We start from the raw sequence: 21,611 nt of genomic DNA, 5'->3' as shown, positions 1-21,611 counted from the left end.
CTAGTGATTTTTTTTTGGTTTTTTTTTTTTTTCTTTCTTTTTTAACAGAAGAATTAGTGCTTAACAAAAGAAATCTTAATTCTCAATGAAAAAAAAATTACTAAAGCTTGTAATTCTCAAATTCAATACATAACTAGAGACAACTCAAGTGACCTAGATTGTAAATTTTAGGCCTGTTTGTGTGAAAAGAGGAGGCCATTTCAACAGATATTTTTGTTATGATTTCAAACTTTTGGTTTGCGGTTAGTAATCTCAAATTCTTGTCAAACCAGAAAAAAGTTTGAAAGTGCATCAGACACTTTTGGTTCATTTGCTGAGCTAGTCCTGGAATTTAAGAAATTCACAGTTTTAACATAACTAACATTAATTCCTAGAGCTACGAAAAAAAAAAAAAAAGGCTCCCTGTAAAGTTGAATATTAAAAAGTGGACATCCACCCATTTCGTATAAATTAGTTATGACTCCCCAGAGAAGAGCATCTGTTTCACAACAGTAGGACAGTAGGACAGATGCTGCAACTCAATACAGCCTTTTACTTCCAACAGTAACCAGATGACCCACAACGACCTGTAACAGCATCACTCCAATGCTATCTAGTAACAAGTCTTTTATAAATTGTTTTGACATCAAGACTTAAAAGAATAGTACATGTTTTGAAGAGACATTTATTCACATAGAGAAAATATAAATGTTTTCTTGAAGAGTTTTGCTTTTCACTTCCTGACCATGTTGCACTTCAGTTCTCTTTAGCTTTGCCTATTCTTTCTCAGAAGATAACTCACACACAGATACTTTGTTCATTAATTTTGAATGCACTGCAAATCAAATGATGAAAAATACTGTTTCTATTAACATGTACGTACTCATTAAATGCAGGCTATGGATATAATATAAATATATGATGTTTGTAGAAGAGGAAAACAAGCTAGTTCTTTTCAAACTTCTGCACGTGAACAGCTATCAGTCACAATGGTATAGCACTTGTAAGCTGACATGTATCTCATCCTAAATTCTGAATTTCAATACTCCTCTTCAGTATTTTGTTACACCACATTATGATACATATTATATATAGAATTAAGATAGGAAATAATAATAAAAGAAATAGAAATTCAGGCATTAGCCTGAATCTGGTTTTGTACAATCATATCATGATTTTTTATACCAACTGTTCTTGCTGAGAATAAAGGGACATGCACTAACAGAGCTAAATGTTTGTGCTTGTAACAAGATTTAGGAGTGCAGAGAAAAGGATAATTAGCTAACACATACCTCATGCTGTTTCCATTTCCTACATTTGTTTGGAGATCTCTCAGCCTCATAAAATAGATATAATATAATCTGATTAACTATTCTTAAAATGTACTTGATGTAGAATAAGACAACAGGCTTAACACAAGAGCTGGAGCAGAATCAAGAACTTTCCTTTACTTCAATATTTTCAAAATGTGTTTAATGATAGCCTGCATACATAAACCTCTAACAAAAAAAAAAAAAAAAAAAAGAAAAAAAAAGAAAAAAAGAAAAAAGAAAAAAGAAAAAAGAAAAAAGCTAAAGGTGTTTGCCAGCAGATCCAGCAACAAGATAAAGCATGTAAAGTGTCCAAGCCAGTTAACAGCTTGATATATTAAATTGCTTTACTGAAAATGTTTTAGTACTTGCACTGTCTCAACACAGTTGTTTTTTTCAATTGGTTTGAATTTTCTTGAGGTCACCAGAAAAAATAATCAGGAAGCATGCACAAGTGCAAACTACAGAACAGTAGTATTACTAAATAAACACTCCAACCATTCTTTCTTGGATGAAGTTGACTATAACCACGTACAGAGAAAATCATCCTGTTATACGTATGAGGTTTCTATGCAGGAATTACTAAAGACAAGACAATTTATGTGCTTGACAAATTGAATAAATGCCAACACTGATCTCTTTTGTGGCTGACTTCATATATTGTGACTGCACATTGGAATTTCCAGATTTACAGCACACACGTACTAAATCTACAACCCAAACTGTAATTGCAAGTTGTATATGTAGACAACAGAATCAATTCCACTGCAGTAACCAAATCTTGATTCTGAATATTGCTCTCAATGCTTCCACGTTTCTCCATAAAAATTAGAAGAATTGGAAACAGTAGAAACTCCTCAGATAGTTATCACTTCTGATTCAGTTCAGACAGCGGATGAGTTGGACTTACGTATGTTTTGGCATGGCTTTCGTTATTGTTTTGTTTGTTTTTAATTTTCTGAGCAAGCTTTTAATACACACTTACACTGATAGGTGAGAAGACACACACAAAACAAAAATTTGTTTCCTGAATGTTTACAACATTCATATAGTCAAATAAACAACAGAATTTAGTTCAACAAATAACATACAATAACTGCCACATCTTGATCGTTTATTTTCAGTTTTGATGTAGGCCAGTGTACACAAATACAATTTTATGTCTACAATTTCCATTTAATTCCCCTATGTTTGTGATGTTATGCACTGATAGACGCTTTCAAAAGGAATTAATCATGACAAACACTATAAAAAAACTCTCAAAAAACATTTGTGCTCATTATCATAAGCCTGTGTAGCCTTAGAGCTCGATTTAATTAGAATTGATGAACCGTGTTTAAAAAAGCTAAATCCAAAAGTGCAGAGATCCCATTATCAGGAAAAGGGAAAAATACTCACTTCACCTAAATATTGAATATTTCCTTTAAATTACAAATTGTGAAGAAAAAACTGTGATTTTTCCCACAAGTTTAACCACTAAGTTAAGTTAAACTTCCCATAAATGTATGTTAGATTTAAGTCTGAATTCTGAAGAATGAATTGTCTAGATTTGTAAGCCAGTCTTATTCTACTGAAGTTATACTGAAGAGCTTTGCCTAAGCAATATTTGAGCGTCAGCAGTTATTTTAACTATGGCTACTTCAAAAGCTGTGCAATATGAAAAAAAAAAAAAGTGTAATTCCTCCCAAATATCAAAAAGAATTACCGAAGAACTTGAAGTGGTGAAGGAATAGCAATGATGGTAAGACTATTACTGTACCCTTCTCATGTTCATCCGTAGCTAGAATGAAACTTCAGTGTTCTCAGTAAAGTAATTTTGTAAAAGTTAGACATTAACATTCAGTGTTACCAGTGTTCCTTACTCAAATCCATAAAAGCAGAGGGAAAAAAAAAAAAAAAAAAAAAAAAAAATCATTAATTACAAATAACAGTTATCTAAATTTCACTAAATATTTTAGTTGTCTCTCCATATTAAGAATACTCAGAATGGAAGAGGAAGGGGGAAAAAAAAAAATAAATACTCACTCTTGATGTATTTTAATGTACTCAGAAAGCAATTACAAGCTTTACCAATGCTATGTAACCATGTGATTCCCAAAACATACATAGAGATGATTATAAAAATTTAGTTTTATCTTTTATGCCCTTTGTTTTGAAATAATGCTCATCTTCCTTTCTTCCTCAGATCTGAGGCTCAGCTAACATCCATTTTCCATAAATTATTTTGGGATGTTTTAGAAATCACAAGATATTTTCAGTGCAACAAAATTAAATCAGATTTTTAAATACCATCTGTAACTTACAGGAATCTCTCAGTAACACAAAAGCAAAACTGACCCTAACACCTCACTTCTTCACATGATCATAATTAACTGTCTAGGAAGCAGTGGGCTGGCACAGAAAGACTCAGAAGTAGTCCTTCTTTGGTTATTCACAGCATACACCTAGAAGGCAGAATTTAAAATGATCATTTTATTTGTTTTGAATTATAAGAATTGAAAAGCAGTAACTGTCATAAATTCTCTCCTTCCAGCCAAATGCTTCCTTAGGATGACAGCTGCATATAGGAGGACTTGATTCAGAGAACCAAGACTTTTCCAAGAAAGAGGAAGATGATGACAAAAATGCAGTACTTTAGTTGTTCATAAACATTTGCTGATCCACAAGCTAAATGGCAGGCTTCAAACTAAGAATGTGCGTTCAGAAATCTTCTGTGCCCTTGTTGCAGTTAGCAACACAATTTATTAAAGCCTCCCTTTTAAACATAGTCTGCCAGCCCATGCAAACTGACCCACTGTCTGATACACAACTCTCAAAGAGACAAACACAAAGCAACAATTTTATGACAGCAGTGAGTTTTCATTAATAGCTTTTAAATGCTACACACTAAAACGTTTGTACAAAGTCTATTAATACATACAGTACAGTACTCAAATTGTGGCTTCTGTTTGAATATATATGTACAATGTATATATACCATAAATAATCAAACTTTAATTATTTACTTTTTCAAATAAGAGTTGTTTTTGAATTTCTTTCCAGTTTTCAGAAGTAAACAAAAAGTGCCTTCTGGCACCCTCCAAACAGCAGAACAGTAACTACATTGTGACAGTGAAATCTTAATAAATAAAGAAATAAAGAAATTTAAAAAAAAACAGAAACATAAAAGGGATTGTTGGTTTTAACCTTACTACTACCAACCTTACATGTTTATTATGTAAGGTTATGTAAGGTTATGATATTATAACATGTATAATATAATATTATGATTATTACTTATATATGACTGTATCTCTCATCTGAGAAAATGCATTTCATGTTTATTCCAGAACAATCTGAAACTATAAACCAAACTTTTTGCTTCTAATTCTTTTTCACAAGGAACAAAGGAGACAAACTGTAAGAAAGTGTTTTCACACTCCCCCATTTGTGACTATTAACAGCTACAGCTTATTTTTTGATTAAGCAATTACCTACTTAGAGCAAACACTTTTCTAAGTTTGACCTAACTAGAATGCTTTTTCATCACTTTCAGTACAGAGGCTCATTTTCTTCTTATTTCTTTCTCTCTCTGATCTTGCAAGTTTCCTGCCCAAAGTGTGGTCAGTGTAAGTACTCTACTGAAGTGTTACATACTGAATTAATTATAGATTTTTAATTCTGCTGCAACAATGAAACACCAAATCTATCCTAGATCACAAGCAGTTCACTATAGTCTTAGCCTCACCATTTGCTAATACAGCAATAATGGCAATAAGACAGTACAGTGATTAAAACTTTATACAGTTTTGTAAATTGAAGAAAGTTTAACAAATCGTTTTTCCTGCTTAATTTACTGTTTAATATACTGCTGCTACAAGGTTACAGCAAATTTATTCCAGCTATTATTGATCATCTCATTGCTCTGTTAGCAAATTAGTCCCAAAAATATTTAGAAACTAACAACAAAAGAAGGTGCAAAATCTCAGTGCTAGGAACAAAAAGCTAGGTTATATTTCAGTAATCATGCACCTAAACATGCTGAACTGATCTTATCAAATAAGATCAAATATATGGTTACGTCACGAGTCAAAAAATTATTAGAATTCACTGTATCATTCAAACTGATGAACTGATGAAAAGTATATCAACATACAGAATTAAAAGTTATTCTACATACACTAGACAGCACTGTATTATGAAGTTATTAACTCTCACAGTACCATTCTCAATGAGATCAGAAATACTGACTTATTTAGCTACTTAAGAACTAAATTTATTCTTAAAAAAGTAGTAGCCTGATGTTCTGAGTCCGTACTTAAGAACACAGCTAAGCCACAAAGATGAAAGAACAGCACCACCTAGTTCTCTATTTAAAAGTTTACAAATATTAACATCCAATGATTTCTTTTTGTAATCTATATTCACATGTGTATATCATGTAATGAAATCTGTCTCATTTCCATACAGAACAGTACTAACAAGTTTGTCAGGAGTTATTAAACTATTTGATGAAGATACTTTATGAGTATGTACTTAAAAAAAAAACCAACAACTTATTTATGCAAGAATACTGGAGACCTGTAATAAAACAAATATCGTGCAGAAACACCATAACTACAAAATGGATTGTTCATCCTTCCCCAACATTCTTTGTGAGATGATTTCTCTAGCTTGACTAAAATACTGTATGTGTACTGACTCCGCCATACAGTTGCTTGATATTTTAGAGTATATACGTGTGTGTCCCAGATGTAAAACTATGTTTATAATACAGACATTGCAGGAGCCTTAGTAGCATTTACAAAATAATTACAGTTAATACAAGTTGTTTTACATTTAGCTTTCTATTCTGCAACTTAAGCACCTGGACTGAAATTTGCCACGTGACAAATCTCTCTGATAGAGAATTAGAGATTACAGAATCACAGAAACACCAAGGTTGGAAAAGGCCTACAAGATCATCCAGTACAAACATCCACCTATCACCAACTAGTTCTCACTAAACCATGTCCCTAAACACAACATCCAAAGGGATGTGCATTTGAACAACCTGAAAGTGTAACATTACACAACAGCAACACCTAAGGAGCTACTTACTAACATCATTCAGTAACCTTAGTCAGTGCTTATTAATGTATTTGCATTACTCTCCATTTGATGAATACACAACTACGCAAGCAGAATAGTTTTTCTAAACATGCAGTACATGCTAATGTCTCACTCACTTTAACAGGACATAAAAGCACTTGCATTTCTGAAAACATTCTCTTTTGACACTAACAAATCTGATTTCTTATACACTGCACCACTAATGCTCTAAGCTGAAACAAAGCACAAATGACACCAATATTGTGACTATCTATTACTATAGTAATATATTTTATCTTGGGATGGCATATCTCGTAACATTACAAAGAAAATGGATTTAAGTGAACCTACTAAAAAAAGTTTCAGCTGCATTTTGAAACAAAATGTTCAAATCAAATAATTGATTTATTTACCTTGAATCAATGAAAATGAAAGGAAGCTATGTTGAAATGACCTCATGCAATACCTCACCATAATGATATGAATGTGCATGTAAATGTCTGTTATTCACAGGATGACTTAAAATATTTTCACTTCTCAAGTTTGACATTTCCTTCTGAATGCCTGGAGGACATCTCAGATTTTATAGCTTTGTTACAAGTTTGACACATTAATTTAAACAGATTATACAGGAGCCAAATTTGAAGCCTTTATTCTCGAGAACTTAGATAGGAAATATCTTCACACATACAGACTCAGGTTATCATTGTTTCTGCATTTCAAGTCTCACAGTGGCAAATGGAAGAAGCAAAGTTCAGTTTTGTTGACAAGCATCCTAGGCAGACAAGGAGAAATTCCTCTATATTTACCTATGACCACTGATCTATAACCAGCAAGCCACTTACTTTGAAATTTCTTTCTAAAAGAAACTGTTCTACAAGTTGTTCAAGAGTTTTTAAAAGATCAAGTGTGCAATATTAACTATCCAATAAACAGCAAATTTGAATTTCCTTATTTCAAGTGATATGGTTCTCTCATGTAATTTACAGGGTATTTCAGTTTGCAAATGGCATAACCTAGCTGCCATTAAATGCACCTGCTCTACACAACAGTGCAATACAGATGTGTTAAAAAAGATTACCCTGCATGAAAAGAGTTGAATTGTCTTCTTTACCCAGTTTTCTTGTACTTCCATTTTGCTTCAGTTTAAGAAAAAGCTGATTTCGTTGATCACAAAATATCACTTGCTCTTCAAGCAGACATAAGCAAATGTATGTAAAATCTGATATTATTTTTCTTACAATCCAAATTTTGGGAAATTCTGAAAATATATGTTTTAAGTGAATAGGTGCTTACATATTTTGTCTAAGCAATGCTTGTGGGTGGTCATTTAAAAATAATCTTATATTCCAAGCTATTTTGAAGTTACGTTATTATTCTTCCATGTAAAACATAAGTGAACATCCCATAAATACTCTGTGAAACACTGAGAATTTTATCTAGTATAAATAAAAATAATTAAAAAAAAAACAAAAAAAAAAAAACCACAAAGGTTCCATATATGTCTATTGATTACGTGCCTTGACTTTCACAACCAAAATTCACTATTTGGAATTCAGCAAAACAGTAGTGACTTAAAATTTGCAAAGCAGTGATGACCTAGGAAGCAGAAAACACTGCATTTTCCCAGTTGATTCAATTCTAAAAATTCAGACATTTGGTGAGGAAAATACTGAAATGATGCAAGATGAGGTCAATTTTTAAGGGACTGAATGAGGCTTATTTATATTAAGAATGTCATACATTTTGTGTTTCACATGCTAAAATGCAGCATTAACCATTAGTTTATAAACAATAGGCTTCACACTTTGAGGAGAAATATGACAAAAGCCTGGCCAAAAAAAAAAAAAAAAAAAAAAAAAAAAAAAAAAAAAAAAAAAAAAAAAAAAAACCTGAAAGGCCAAGGCAAATGTTTTGAAGAAGCTGGGCAAATAGTTGAGGGTTGAGGTGTTGGTCCATGCTTAACTTAATAGTAGCAAATACACTGCTTGTATTCAAATACAAATCACCTCGATTACGTTTAAAAAAGCTGTGCTCATGATACATCAATAGGCAGCAACGTTAAGATTTCAGAACGGAGCTTTGCCTTTAAGGAAAGCACAGCCTTTAAAACTAATTCACTAGTCATCTGTTTTTGTAGCAGAAAGATGAGACACACTCACTGTCTTTCAATATACAACGTCCAAGTGGTTTTCAAGATGGATGTTTAAATTCTGAAAAAACACCTCTCCATCAGGTGGGCTCCTAATATAAATATATATTAGATATATATACATATATACGTATATTATCCTATTTTTATGATCTGTCTTGGATTTGAGATACTCTGCGTTAGTTCTTGAGATTAGTAAGCAGTTTAGCAAGTAATCTCCAGCCACTGCATTTATTTTTCAATTTGCAACTAGCTGCTGTACTGCATTTCTCTATATTTAAAAATGTAAAAAATTATTTCTGATGATGACCTGGAGTGAGACTAAGTGTTTTCTTACATACCAAACAAAATTTTACTTTTCATGTATAAAACATGTAATCCAATGGAGAATTCCTTGCTGTTCTTGAATTCATATCCATTAATGCATATCAATGAAGCACCAACTAGCGTGTCAAAATTTAAACTTCATATACAACAAGAGCACTAACAGGGGAAAAAAAAAAATAAATTATATGCAATAAATATAAAACGGGTTTGGCAGAGAAATGCATTTGGTATAGTCTTCCAATTGAAACAAGCTTTTAAGATTAAATTCTGATTTGATTTTGTCAGTATCACCTCGTTTTTTGCCTGATAATTTATTGCAGAAAAATATTAAATACATACCATTTTTGTATTGGAAAGTAACAAATTACTTCAGTAGCAAATTCAGTGATCTTAAACCCTGCATAAGACTAAAAAATATTGCTTCTGCATTAACTAGTATGGCCCCCTCGTTTGAGACTAACCAGAACAGCTTTCCTCCCATACAGCATAGCGGGAATAAAAGCAGGTCAAGTTACACTGATAATCCAGCAGATGTAGGTCAGTTTGGGATAAATATCTGAGTAAACGGAAAATACCAAATGCCTACTGCAACTGCTGCTGTGAAGTAGTTTTGTCTTACTCTCTTCAGAGCTGTCAGTCACAGTTGTAGAGTTTCCAGTGCTGAACTTTGAAAAGCCAGAGTTTGTAAGACTTAGACAGATGGATCAGTAAAACTGTGTTGGCCTATTCAGCTTCTGCCAGGAGAAGTGGAAATAATGCAGTGTCATATATATTGATGGTATGCAGTAAGGCATAAATGTGTTCCTATATGTGGCCATAAATCCTTTTGCATGTAATAGCATATCCAGGTAATCTTAGTTAAGATTTGGCAATTAAATTACTATGACAATTAAAATCATTGCTCTATTAATATTGTGACATGAAAGAAATTTAAATATAATCAGTACGTTTTCACTTCTAGCACAAGAAAAACAGTCTCTCTTGCATCATCCTTCCTACTCAAAGACAAGTAGTCAACAAATTGCTTACCGAAGGACAACAATAAAGAGAACATTAAAGCTAAGCAGACAACCACTATATGGCGTATAATGACATGCACTGCTTCAGAAACAGTCTAAACAAGCTTGACTCCATTCACATCACAAATAAAGAATAAGCTAGTGAGGAATTCAGTAACATATACATTTATTTAAAGCTTTGTTCTCATAGATATTTATAGGTACACACACACATTCAAACCTTTTGCTCTGAAATTCAAATTGAGAAAGACAGACTATACATATGAATTATTTTTCTAAAATTGAAGAGCAGCTGTCGATGGACACTTAATGTTCCTTAATAGCTATGTGAGAAGAATAGAGAATGCTAAAGTGAGTATTATGAAGTAGAAAAAAAGTTAAAGTAATTTATGAATTCATAGTAAAATAGAATTGTATTAACGTTGATGTGTTGCTACTTAAAACTTGAAAGTTAAAAGCATTCACATTATCTGAGATCCATTTGATTAGACTGAAAAGCAGCAAATACAATTCAACTGCTATTTAGGAAGAAATGGTCCTTACTCAAAAATCTTCCATTTGTCAGACACTAAAAATATTCCCAAACAAAGCTTATATAGAACCTAAGATCTCTGTTTTACATATAATAGGATGGCAAAGGATGCAAGTATTTTATTTTACACAGTTACAGATGTCAGAGAAAGGAGGACAGGTAGACATGGTTAAATGAACGAACAGGGAGTCTTCCACTTCACCTACTATAAAAATAACTACCTCACCCTTTAATAATTTTTTTTTACCTGTTTCAAATTCTCCATGTTAGAAAGTCCTACACACTAAATTTTTATTAGTAAAACAGAGCACTGAAAGATATAATACGCAACCTCCAGTGTTAGAATTCATTTCTGTTATTAAAATAAATGCTTTCTGCCTCTTTCTCTACCACCTTAGAATGCTGTGAGGACAGTCTGCTCAGTACAGCTGTATAAACCATCCATTCTGAACTTACTGTGCATTAAAATAGGAGAAATTGTATGCATTTGGACCTTTTTATTTTGATTTATAAAAATGAAAGGGAAAAACCTTGAAACAGTTTCAGAGAAGAAAAAAAAAAAAAAAAGCTTTAAGAACTCTCACAAAGACACCCACATACATTTTTCAAAAAAGTATTTTCAAAATATTTTCAATGTTTTCATTATGTAAAAAGATAAGTTGTTCAAAGGCAGATTGCTGAGAAAAAAACCATCATTTTTACAAGGTATTCCTTGCCACTTTTTCTTTCTTCCTTTCAAACATACCTCAAGAATTCCATAGAAAGAAGGGATATGCTCATTAAGCTCATACTTAATATTGACACAATCCCAGAGGAGACACATACTAAACTACTAAACTATGTCTAATAGTTTTACCATTCCACATTTGTTTTGGAACACGTATTTTATAAAGCATGTCAGCAGCATCCTCTCTGGAGAGGACTCTCCATTCTTTTGAAAGTCTCTAACGGAATTAGCCTGTTGTCAGGTTTCTCTTTTAAAACAAAATGGAAGCATTTCTTCTATCTCTTTAAGAAGGAATTAGGAGGACCATTAGAGCACCTTCTCTTTCTACTTCATAAATGTTAGTTTGAGAGGGAATCATTCTTCTAGTAGTCAACTGCATTCTGGTTACACTTATATTCTCTAGGCAACTGATGTCTATCAGTGTTTACCACATAGACAGTGGTTATATTTTCTTCACCAATATTCGTGATGCATAAGTGGAAAAAAACTCAAAATCCAACTTTGACTTTCCACAGCAATATTGGAAGACTAATCATTTAGTGGAAAGATTAAATGCAACCACATTCAAGACTTGTTTTGCAACATAAAGCTGAAATATAAGAACTAAGGCTTCTATAAACGGTGGCTTAAAAACATTTACAGTACATAGTCATGGAATTAAAACCAACAAGTAAATTTAAAAGCAAAGGGACACTAATGTCTTACATTTTTTTCTAATAAAAAAAAAAAAAGAACTAACAATAAAATTGACATGAAAAAAGTATTTGTTACAAAGAAGTGTTTCTCCTTATCAGCATTTTTGTGGAACTACTGCTTACTGCTGAATAGAAACTTGATAAATACCGTCAGTATGAGGAATTTCTATTCATGTGTTCATCAGGGAAGTTTCAGGAGGTCACCAGTGGGAGTTTTGAGTGATTAGTTACTTGATGTTCTAAAACTGTTCAGCAAGGCTATATGATGACTAGTAATAAAACATATGAAGAAGGAGAAATAATTAATAAAATGAATTAATCTCGGAACTAGACAACTAAAAAGCCTGCCAAGCTTTGTTTAGACTGACCCAAGTCATATAAAGATGGCCACAATCAAGTCAAGACTTATATTTTACACTTCAGCTTGTGAGTTCGATCCTGTGATTCTGTGATTCCAACTACAGATTGTATCAACCTCCACCAAAGTCACTGTCTTCTATTCTGCAACTGTCTTCTTCTTCACCGAATTTACTAACTACAGCACACTTTTCACTTTCTATTACCATATTAGCATTATAACATTAATTTGTCAACACAACACCTTTGCTTACAAGATAAGGCATTACTGCCAAGATTTTGCTAACAGAAATCCTAGTTAAAAATCAAAACAGATAATAACTAAGCAAGCTATGGAGTGATGTATCACAGCCTTCAATCAGCTCATATGATCAGAGAAGCAGCCATTTGCATATTCACTTTTTTTTCCCTACTTGTAATAGATCTAGGCTTATGAGCAAAGTCTCATCCATGAGCAATTATGTCCTTACCGATTTCTCGCATCAGTGATCACAGTTTCAGACAAATTAAAGTGTCCCTACATTATTTTCATTAGTAAACAAGTTGCAAGTATTTAAAGTGCCTAAGAAACTGTATTGGGAAGACTTGTCTGGTGATGGTTGAGAACTGGAAGTATATTATTTGTTACCACATACAACACTATCCAGCATCCTTCGAGAAGCAGAACATATGAAGGCATTAGATGCCATTTGCATTATCCCACAGCAGGGGGCTACAGCAGCTACAATTCCAGGATAATTTTAACCCATATCTGTACACCAGGAATTCTACAAAACTATCTTTAATATCACAGTTGATCATACGGTAACTCTTTAAAATAAATAGCTTAGATTCCAGGTTGCATAAATTGTTTAAGATACTGTACGAAAGTTATTCAAAATACGTGTCATCCTTCTACTGTTAAATTTTGTATATAGCAGGCTAAATTCATGAAATGAGAGAAAAAAAAGCGAAACAAAAAATGCAAGTACAAGCTGCTAACATACATAACAGTTAAACCTCTTAGGACGCAGTTTAGATACTTTGGAATCATTAACAGCACAAGAGGTAAGAACAACAGCAGCCAGAGATCCTACTATTTTCACAGTAAATACTGGATAGGGCAAAGCAGACTAATATCATACCCGAACTCAGCTGACAAGCCACTTCTCAGCTCAACATGTTATTACTCCCCCTTCCACCTCACTATTCCCCTCTCACAGCAAGCAGTTGACACTGGACTCTTTTACTTCTTGTTTGCCTCCGTTCTGAAGGGACTGCTTGCTGTTAATGCTATTCCATGCACAAGCTGAGACGCATTATTCTATGTCCTCTTCCCTCAGCTGATGCTTCATCAACACTCGGGGCATATTGCTTAAGCCAGGCTCTTAATAGACAGAGCCAAAAAAAGGCACACTTCCATACAGGACATGTTAGCTCAACTCTGTCTTATCTTTAAACTAAATTAGTGAACTGAAGCTAACAGGAGCCATCCTCAGTCACAGTCCCAAAGCGTTCCGAATCCTCAGAACAACAATCTCATTCATGTACAGAGATGACGGAAAACCTGTGTATCCCACAGACAGAAACGGAGGAATCTAACAAATCCGCTGAGCCACTTCACAAGGCAGTCTGGGGAAGCACAGCAAGCCAGCAGGAAAAATTACTTTTAAATGCAGGTATAAAAATGCCAGCAAGAAATGTGTCCAGTACAGAAACCATGGCTGGCTGTGCCAAAACAAATGGTACTGTTTATGAAGTAGCACTACAAGGTGAACCAAAGGAATTCAATATTCGGTGAGACACAGCAACTATTCAGGGCAGATTTCCCTTAGAAAATATTTGTGTGTTTTCTTCTCCTTCAAAGGAGGATGGAGGAAAGCATAGCAGAAATTATCTCCTCTCACTCCACTCTGAGGGTGACAGGTTTCTTTAATCCCCGTTCTACTCAGTGCCCAGTAGAACGGCACCCAAAAAGTGCTCTGCTCAAATGTGGTATAGGGACTGCTCCAGTACTCCTGAGGGCAGTTTTATCCAGGAGCTGAAAAAATACTTGTGCGACAAACTGAGAAGGAGCAGGCATTTCGTACCAGGCAGAGAGCAAGCCAAGCAGCACGTGAGGCACGGCCTGCCCCTGTCTGCAAGGACGGGCCCAGCCTGACGATTTCCACAGATCTACATTGTATCCTTTTTCTTGCAATGTTTTATTACCTGATGTGGTTCACAGAGTAGCATTCCGCCTGGCACGCGCCCTAACCCGCCGTCAAAGGCGGCACTGTTTTAATCACTGGTTCACTCTTAAGAATGCGATGCGCCGAAGGCGGCTGACTGCATCTTCACAGAGATCAAACCCTCCTCCTTCAGCGGCAGCCCCGGTTCTATTGGTGACACGAAGCACCCCTCCCCGGCGGGGCCATGAATCGACAATTCACGGGGAGATGCAAGAGACAGAGAGCAGAGTCCAGGTGCAGTCCCGGCACATGCCCCAATAAATCACCCGGTACAGCGCCGGCACAGCGGCTCCGTGTGCGGTGACGCACGCCGCCGAGGCGCACCGAAGCCCTGCCCCGTGAAGCCGCGCTGACAGCCGCCCGGCGCGCTGCCCCGTCCCCTTCTAGCACCCGCACTGCCAACTTCCCCGTGAGGCAACGCTGCCTCCCGGTCCGCTGCGGGCGCCGCGCTCCTCAACCCTGTGGAGCCCGCCCGACACATGACGCAGCCGAGGGAAACGTAAAATTTATTGAACTTGACACGGCGCGGCGTGACGGAGACGAGGGGAGAGAAAATCCCCGCAAGGTCACTTCGCTCCCCCGCTTCCCCCCCGGAGCCCCCCGCGGGGAGGCAGGTCGCCCCCGTCCCCCACCCGCCCGCCGGTCTCTGCGCGGCGGCTCGCTGACCCCGCGCACACCCGCCAGAGGCCGCCGGGCTGCGGCGCCGCGGCCGCTGCCACCTCCCCCGACCCCCGCGCTCCCGACCGCTACCGCCCCCCGCCCGCGCGCCTCCCCGCCCCGCGGGGTGGGGGGAGAGAGAGCTGCCCGCCTTCCTTCGCAGCCGGGAAGCGGCGGTACTCGGCGGGTTCCCCCTCCGCCGCGGCTGTTCCGTGTCAATTAAAAGGAGGGTATTCACTAAGAGGAGCGGCGCGGCGCGGTGGGGGAAGAGGAGGGACGCGGAATATACCGAGTCGGGGAACTCGCCGTTGGCGTCGGGGAGATGCTGCCTCACTTCGGCAGCGCCTCACGTATGGGCTCTATACGTCCATCTCGATGCGCGGCGCGGCGCCCCTTCCCCCGCGCCAGCAGTGCCCGCGGCCCGCACCTCCCCGGGATGCCGCCCGCCACCGCCGCACTCGCACTTCAGGGGCACGCGGGGAGCGGGGCCAAAGCGGCGGGGCGGGAAGGGTTAATAGCGGGGCTGGAGAGAACGGCGGAGGCCGGGGGACGAGCGTCGGGGCGGGGGGACGCGAGGGTAGCGGGGTCAGGAGCGGGGCGGGTGGGCAGCGGGGCCGCGGCGATGCCCCCCCCCCCCGCCAGCCAGGGGCCCCTCCCGCGGAGGAGGGGGAGACGGTACCTTGTATGAGGATCCCGCAGAGGCTGTAGAAGCGCAGGAGCGCGCCGGGCTTCAGCCGCATGCTGGGGGCTCCCCTCGGGCTGGGTGGGCGCCAGGCACGCAGATCCGCAGCCTCCCGCCGCTCCGCTCTCCGGGCGCTTCCTTCCCCCCGCAGGAGCCGCCGCCGCCTCCGCCGCAGTGTCTCCCTCGCTGTATCCAGTGGGGTGAGGAGGAGGAGGAGGAGGAGGAGGAGGAGGAGGAGGAGGAGGACCAGGGTCGCGGGGGTGGATTGGGGAGGGAGGAGGGGGGGGGAGCGGCGCTCTCCGCCGCTGCCGAGCAGGTTCCCCCCGCGGAGCGGTGCCGGCTGCCCCCGGTGGCTCCGCTCGCCCTCAGCGCCGCGCCTGCCCTCCGCTCCGCTCGCCTGTCCCGTCCCGTATCGTCCCGCTGCTGGCGGGTGCTGCGGCGAGGCTGCTCCGTTCCCAGCCGCTTCCCGGCTCGAGACACAAGGGCAATCTCCGCTTTGCGAGGCTCCCCTGGCCTCACCCCGCCTCCGCCTCTAGCCCCGCCCCTTTTCGGCTGGAGGCCACGCCCCCTCGCGCCACACCCCGGCCCACTCTGAGTCTCGGACCCGCCTCCGCTACCGCCTTGGCCGCGCCCCTGCCTGCACGGCACGCCCCTCGGCCTGCGGACCGCCCCCTCAGGTGGGCACGTGAGTGGCAGCGGCGGCCCTCCAATGAGAAGTCGACCGCTTCGCCCAGACCTCCAATGAGGCGATGCCAGGGGAAGCGCGAGACGCCGGGTTACAAAACAAACGAGCGCTTCTCGGAGGCTCCAGCCGCGAGCCGGGCGCCAGCACCTCCCTCCCTGCCCCGCTGAGTGGCGGACGGCTCGGGCCAACCGCGGGCAGCCCTGGCTCCGCGGCGGCTCTCCAGCCAATGGGCGGTGAGCGGCGGCGGGAAGGCGGGGTCGGGCGGCGGGGCGCTGTCCAGACCTGGTCCTGAAGCGGCGGCCCGCGGCGCACGCGGCACCGCCTCGGGGCCGGGAGGGCCTGGCTGCGGCGCCCTCGGAGCGGGGAGGCGGCCGTGCTGCCGCGCCGTGGGAATAAGCGGGACCCGGAGGCCGACGAGGCTGGATGGCAGTGCGAGCCGGGCTGCGGGGCCGGGGAAGCAGCGTTCCGCCGGCTGTCCGGGCGGTGGGTACCCTTCTCTCCCCCCTGCCGGGGGAGAGGCGGTGCGGTGGTCTCATCTCCAGAGCTGATGCTATGCGCGCCCCTCTCCGACCCTGGCCGAGACTGGAGAGCTCCTCTTGTCGCTGGCGGGGGAAAATGTAGCAGCATCCGCGATTCGCTGCCAGAGCCATGTTCCGTGGAAGGGACTTAGCCATGCTGCTTGCTCTCTGTTCAAGGGAGGCACAGGGCACCTTCTCCTCTGCATTTCCACCTGTCTCCTGGCAAGCAGCAGAAGAAAAGCTGGCCGAGTCCCATATACCTCCAGAATTAAGTATGAGCCTCCGTAAAGAGAGTGTGTATGTGTACCATCCACACAGTAGTAGTAAGACCTCTTACAGGGCACACCGAAAACAGAAATAAGAATCTTTCTGGACTCTCATCTGTGTTCCCCCAACTCTGACTGGCTTGCACAAAAGTGTATATTTGAAGGCTTTCTTTGGAAGCATTTTCAGCATTCACTCAGGAGTCCAAAACTGCCCACAGTGTGAAAGATGAGATACCAAATGTAGGAAACCCAAGATGGCAGGCTGCTTCTTCGTATTCATTTAGTGAGCATTCAGCACCGTATCATTCACCCTTTGCCAAAACCACTAATGAAATTGGAATACTTTATTGTATCGAAGTTGCTGGACTTGTCTGTGAATGTCTATTCAGGGAATGGCATTGCCTCTTCTCAGAGAAAGCAGGATTCCCCTGCACTTAGATGCTTGCAGGGATCAAGTGTTTCTCTACTTCTGCTTCCATCCTTTTTCTATTGGGATTTGCTCAACACCACAGTGCTGTATGTTTTGCATTGTACCTTTCAGCCTTCATTTCCCATTCTTTGTCACCAAAGAGCTCTACTGAGATAAACAAGTGATGAAATATTCTTAAATACCTATGGGAGTAGAAGCTCTTTAAAAACTAATTTCTCCAAAGGGTGCGTGGTCTCAGATCATTAAGGAAGTGCTAACAGTAGACAAATTCACCCTGCAGAGCTTGCTTTAGCCTAGAATCTGGGCATTTAAATATTCTGTAGTCATATCTTTCATTTGGTTCTTCATCAAGTAATGATTACACCTTGTAACAGTTAAGACATCAGGATTTACATTGAGATCCCCCTTCTCCAAAAGATGTCCAAGCACAGTACATAATCAAGCTAAAAATTGGCATTCTGAAGACAGAATTGCTATAGTTGATTTCATTTTTCTGAAATCCACATCACATCCATCTCTATTCTCTTAGTATGTTACTTGAACAGTGTCAAAAATGTTGCACTGAAATATTCCCTAGGCAGGAACATTTGCAGAGAAGTCTTTGCAGTAACCATCTCTGGGGATGATTAGGTACTTGTTTTACTTGTTGTTTTGTTACTACTGAAAAGGGGGGGAAGGGGGGGGGGGGGGGGGGGGGGGGGGAGGAAAAGGAAAAGGAAAAGGAAAAGGAAAAGAAAAAGAAAAAGGAAAAGGAAAAGGAAAAGAAAAAGGAAAAGGAAAAGAAAAAGAAAAAGAAAAAGAAAAGAAAAAGAAAAAGAAAAAGAAAAAGAAAAAGAAAAAGAAAAAGAAAAAGAAAAAGAAAAAGAAAAAGAAAAAGAAAAAGAAAAAGAAGAAAAAGGAAAAGGAAAAAGAAACACAATAGGCAAAGTTTGCGGTTTTATCACTGTTATGATTCAGTGCATGTAAAGTAATGAGTGGGCAATGATTCTTGAAATATTTTAGATGTCATGCAAACAGTGACAACCTGTTTTTAAAGCTTCATTAAAAGTCTTGACAAAGGCTCAAAATTTGTATATTGTTTTTCAGGAGAAAAGTAAAAATAATTCACAAAATAAGTAATTTAAATCCTTCACTAAAGCAGGATTGCAATGCAATCAGAAGTGCCTTTGTGTTAGTTATTATAATTGACATCTCTGTACTTTTGAAAACATATATTTGATTGCAGTCTTGTTCCAGGAAGCAATTCAGGAAAGGTACAAGTGTCTAAGAAAAGAGGCTCCTCGGCAGATTCAGGGATCAAACACCCATCTGTACATCACAAGGGTTCCAGGTCTTTGCCCCATGAGCACATCTGGAAAAGCTGGACTGTGTCTTTAGAAACATGAGCTGACATTTTCCTCCCAAAACCCAGTAACACTGACAGAAGCATGCCCAAAAATGCTGATTTTCACCTTTCTCTTCTGAATTGGTTCTGAAATGAGCTAGCAACAAGAAGGTGGCATTACTCCTCTACATTATGCAGCATAAATCTTTATTAAACATTAGAAAAGCAAACCCAGGGTTCAAGCACCATCAATAAATCACTGCAGTGAAGAAGAGTGAAAAGTCTTTATACTGTGTGAGTTTTCTGTCCATTTTCTTGAAAGAGAAAAAAAATTCCAATGAGAAACTCATGGTTTATTTGATCAACTGTATATCTGAAGCATTTATTTATTAAAATTGTTTGAACTGCCAGATGAGATGTCATCTTTTTCTTTGTATATGTAACATCATATCTTATGACATACACTGGCAGCTCCTATATAAACCTAAAACCTAACACCAGACAGAACCTTGTAATTGGTCTGTGAAGCTGAAGCTTATGCATGAAATGGCTAGAGGCTTCATTACTTCCAGACCAAAAGGGCAACAGGGACTATTAAGGAAGTACACTGCAGAACAAAGTAAAAAATAATACCTTAAAATAACAACAGAAGGTCAGCACTGAAAACCAGTTGCACAAGGTAAACATTTTGTAAGAGCCAGAAAAAAAATCTGCTTTATCTCAATATCCATCAAGGTGGTGCATACAAATGCTTCCAATACAGCAAGTATCAGAAGTTTCAGAAAGAGTCAGCAATCCTTATCACTGAATTGCTAAATAGCAAGTTGTCCAGGTTCCTCCACACTTGCAACATAGATTTTATATTCTTGTACCCCCAAATTTGTATTCATTCAAAAGCTAGCAGACAAACATTTCCTAAAGCAGATCTGTCAGCATTCTAACTTGCTTCCTGTCAATAATGTCATATTCTTCCCTTTTTAGATGGAATATTTTTCACAGGTGTTGGTGAACAGTTAATGAAACTGCGAAGAGCCCCAGTAGACAGGTCTGTTCACTAACTGCTTCATATCTTGGTCCACTGCATGCTCTCTTATGCTTGTACATTTTTCTCATCTGATCACCAAGACTTCCAGCTGTTCTCTAAAAAGCTACCCTCCACCTCCTCTAGAAGGAGCCATCTGTGTTGTAGTGGATCAGTCTACCTCTAGAGTTTGCCTTGAAAGAAGCAAATTCTGAAGGGATAACCAGGATTTTAATTATGTCAATCCTCCTTGATTGCATCACTTGGTCTTCAGACTATAGAGAGAAACAATAGCCAAGAAAGGCCTTCATAGGACCAAATCTTGTGGTTCTGTTGAATTCATTACAGAGTGAAAGATGGAGGGAGGATTTAAAGGCAGAGAAATTCCTATTATTACAAGCTGTGAAACATTCTTATAGAAATGCTTGTTCTATATTATCTTCTACTGTTTATTTTTTAAGTAAATTCTGAATACTCTAGAGGGTAGTGAAGCAGTGTCAAAATATGATTTTGATATGATACTAAAAGTAAAAAGGCCTACTGTATTTTACGAAAGAGACAAGCTAGCTGTTTCATAAGACAGAGACATATACTATCCTGACTCACAGTACTGCTAAACACTCACAATCACAGTTAAAATCGTAATTTGGACTGTATTTATATGACTCAGTATAAAAATGCTGTGACAGAAACACTGTGCAGCTGCAACCTAGCATCTGGTTGGATAACAACCATTTCTTGCAGTGGCAAGTTCTCTATTCTTGTATTTGCCCCCTCCTACCTGAAAGTGGCAGAATGGTCCTTCTCCAAAAGGCAACATGTGTAGTCATTCAAAGTACATTTCCCTGCCCAATGCACCATTATGAGTTCATGTGGAAATCACAGAATTTTGACTGAAGTCTGTGTATTCATGGCTTATATTACCCTTTTAACATATTTCAGCAGCTGAAACAGAAGAATTGGGGTTTGTTTGTTTTGGGTAAGAAATTTTGTATGGTGGAAAGGAGTTGCTGTTGTTTTAAATGATGTGAATTTGGTTGAAGCCAATCTCTGAAAAAAAATAAAAATTGGATAACATTTACTTACCAGATGCCAGTGATCTGCATTGGTTTGAACAAATACTGTAACTACTAATTTAGTTAAATCTATCCAACTGTGAAAATATATTGGCGTGAATAAAAATATATAGACGTGAATCGCATTGCATTTTCTGTTTGAAAAAAATTGGCTTCAGTAAAGAGCAATTGAAGTTTGAAAATATGCTCCTGAGAAGAAATGTGTTCATTTCCATAAAACATATTGGTGTGTAAATATACAGTATGTATCAGTTCCAGAGCAATATTACAAATTCAGTGAAATTTTGTTCTGTTAGCTAGTAAGATGAACCAAGTAAAAGGAACTGTATGCTGCAATTACTCCATATAAAATATGTGTGGGATGAAGTCACATTTATAAAGCAATTATAAATGTGAGATATTTCACTGGCTTTTGGAGGAGAAAAAAAATCGATAAAACAACACTGTCAGTGTAATGCCAGCACACAATGAACCAAGGTCACGGTAAACTGGTATCGTTCATATTGAAAAATGCTTAATGCACACCTTTGGTTGGTAAAATAATTGCAGAAGAGAAGCAGAGAGTAGAAGCGAA

At 39.2% G+C, this 21,611-nt stretch overlaps 1 protein-coding gene across 1 annotated transcript in view; it reads right to left on the bottom strand.

Annotated features, from left to right (window-relative positions):
• Positions 1–15,775, bottom strand: part of CADM2 (cell adhesion molecule 2) — a gene marked incomplete at both ends in the record, with an annotated part of 624,831 nt that extends 609,056 nt beyond the window's left edge. The window contains one exon of the mRNA XM_079549178.1: positions 15,715–15,775. Coding sequence (XP_079405304.1) covers positions 15,715–15,775 — 61 coding nt within the window. The remainder of the gene's footprint in view (positions 1–15,714) is intronic.
• Positions 15,776–21,611: the final 5,836 nt, after the last annotated feature.

The sequence above is a fragment of the Tetrao urogallus genome (genome assembly GCF_951394365.1).
Source record: "Tetrao urogallus genome assembly, chromosome: 1".
In the NCBI taxonomy this organism is placed as follows: Eukaryota; Metazoa; Chordata; class Aves; order Galliformes; family Phasianidae; genus Tetrao; species Tetrao urogallus.
Note: the sequence above shows the minus strand (reverse complement) of the source record. Positions and strands in the feature narration are given on the sequence as shown.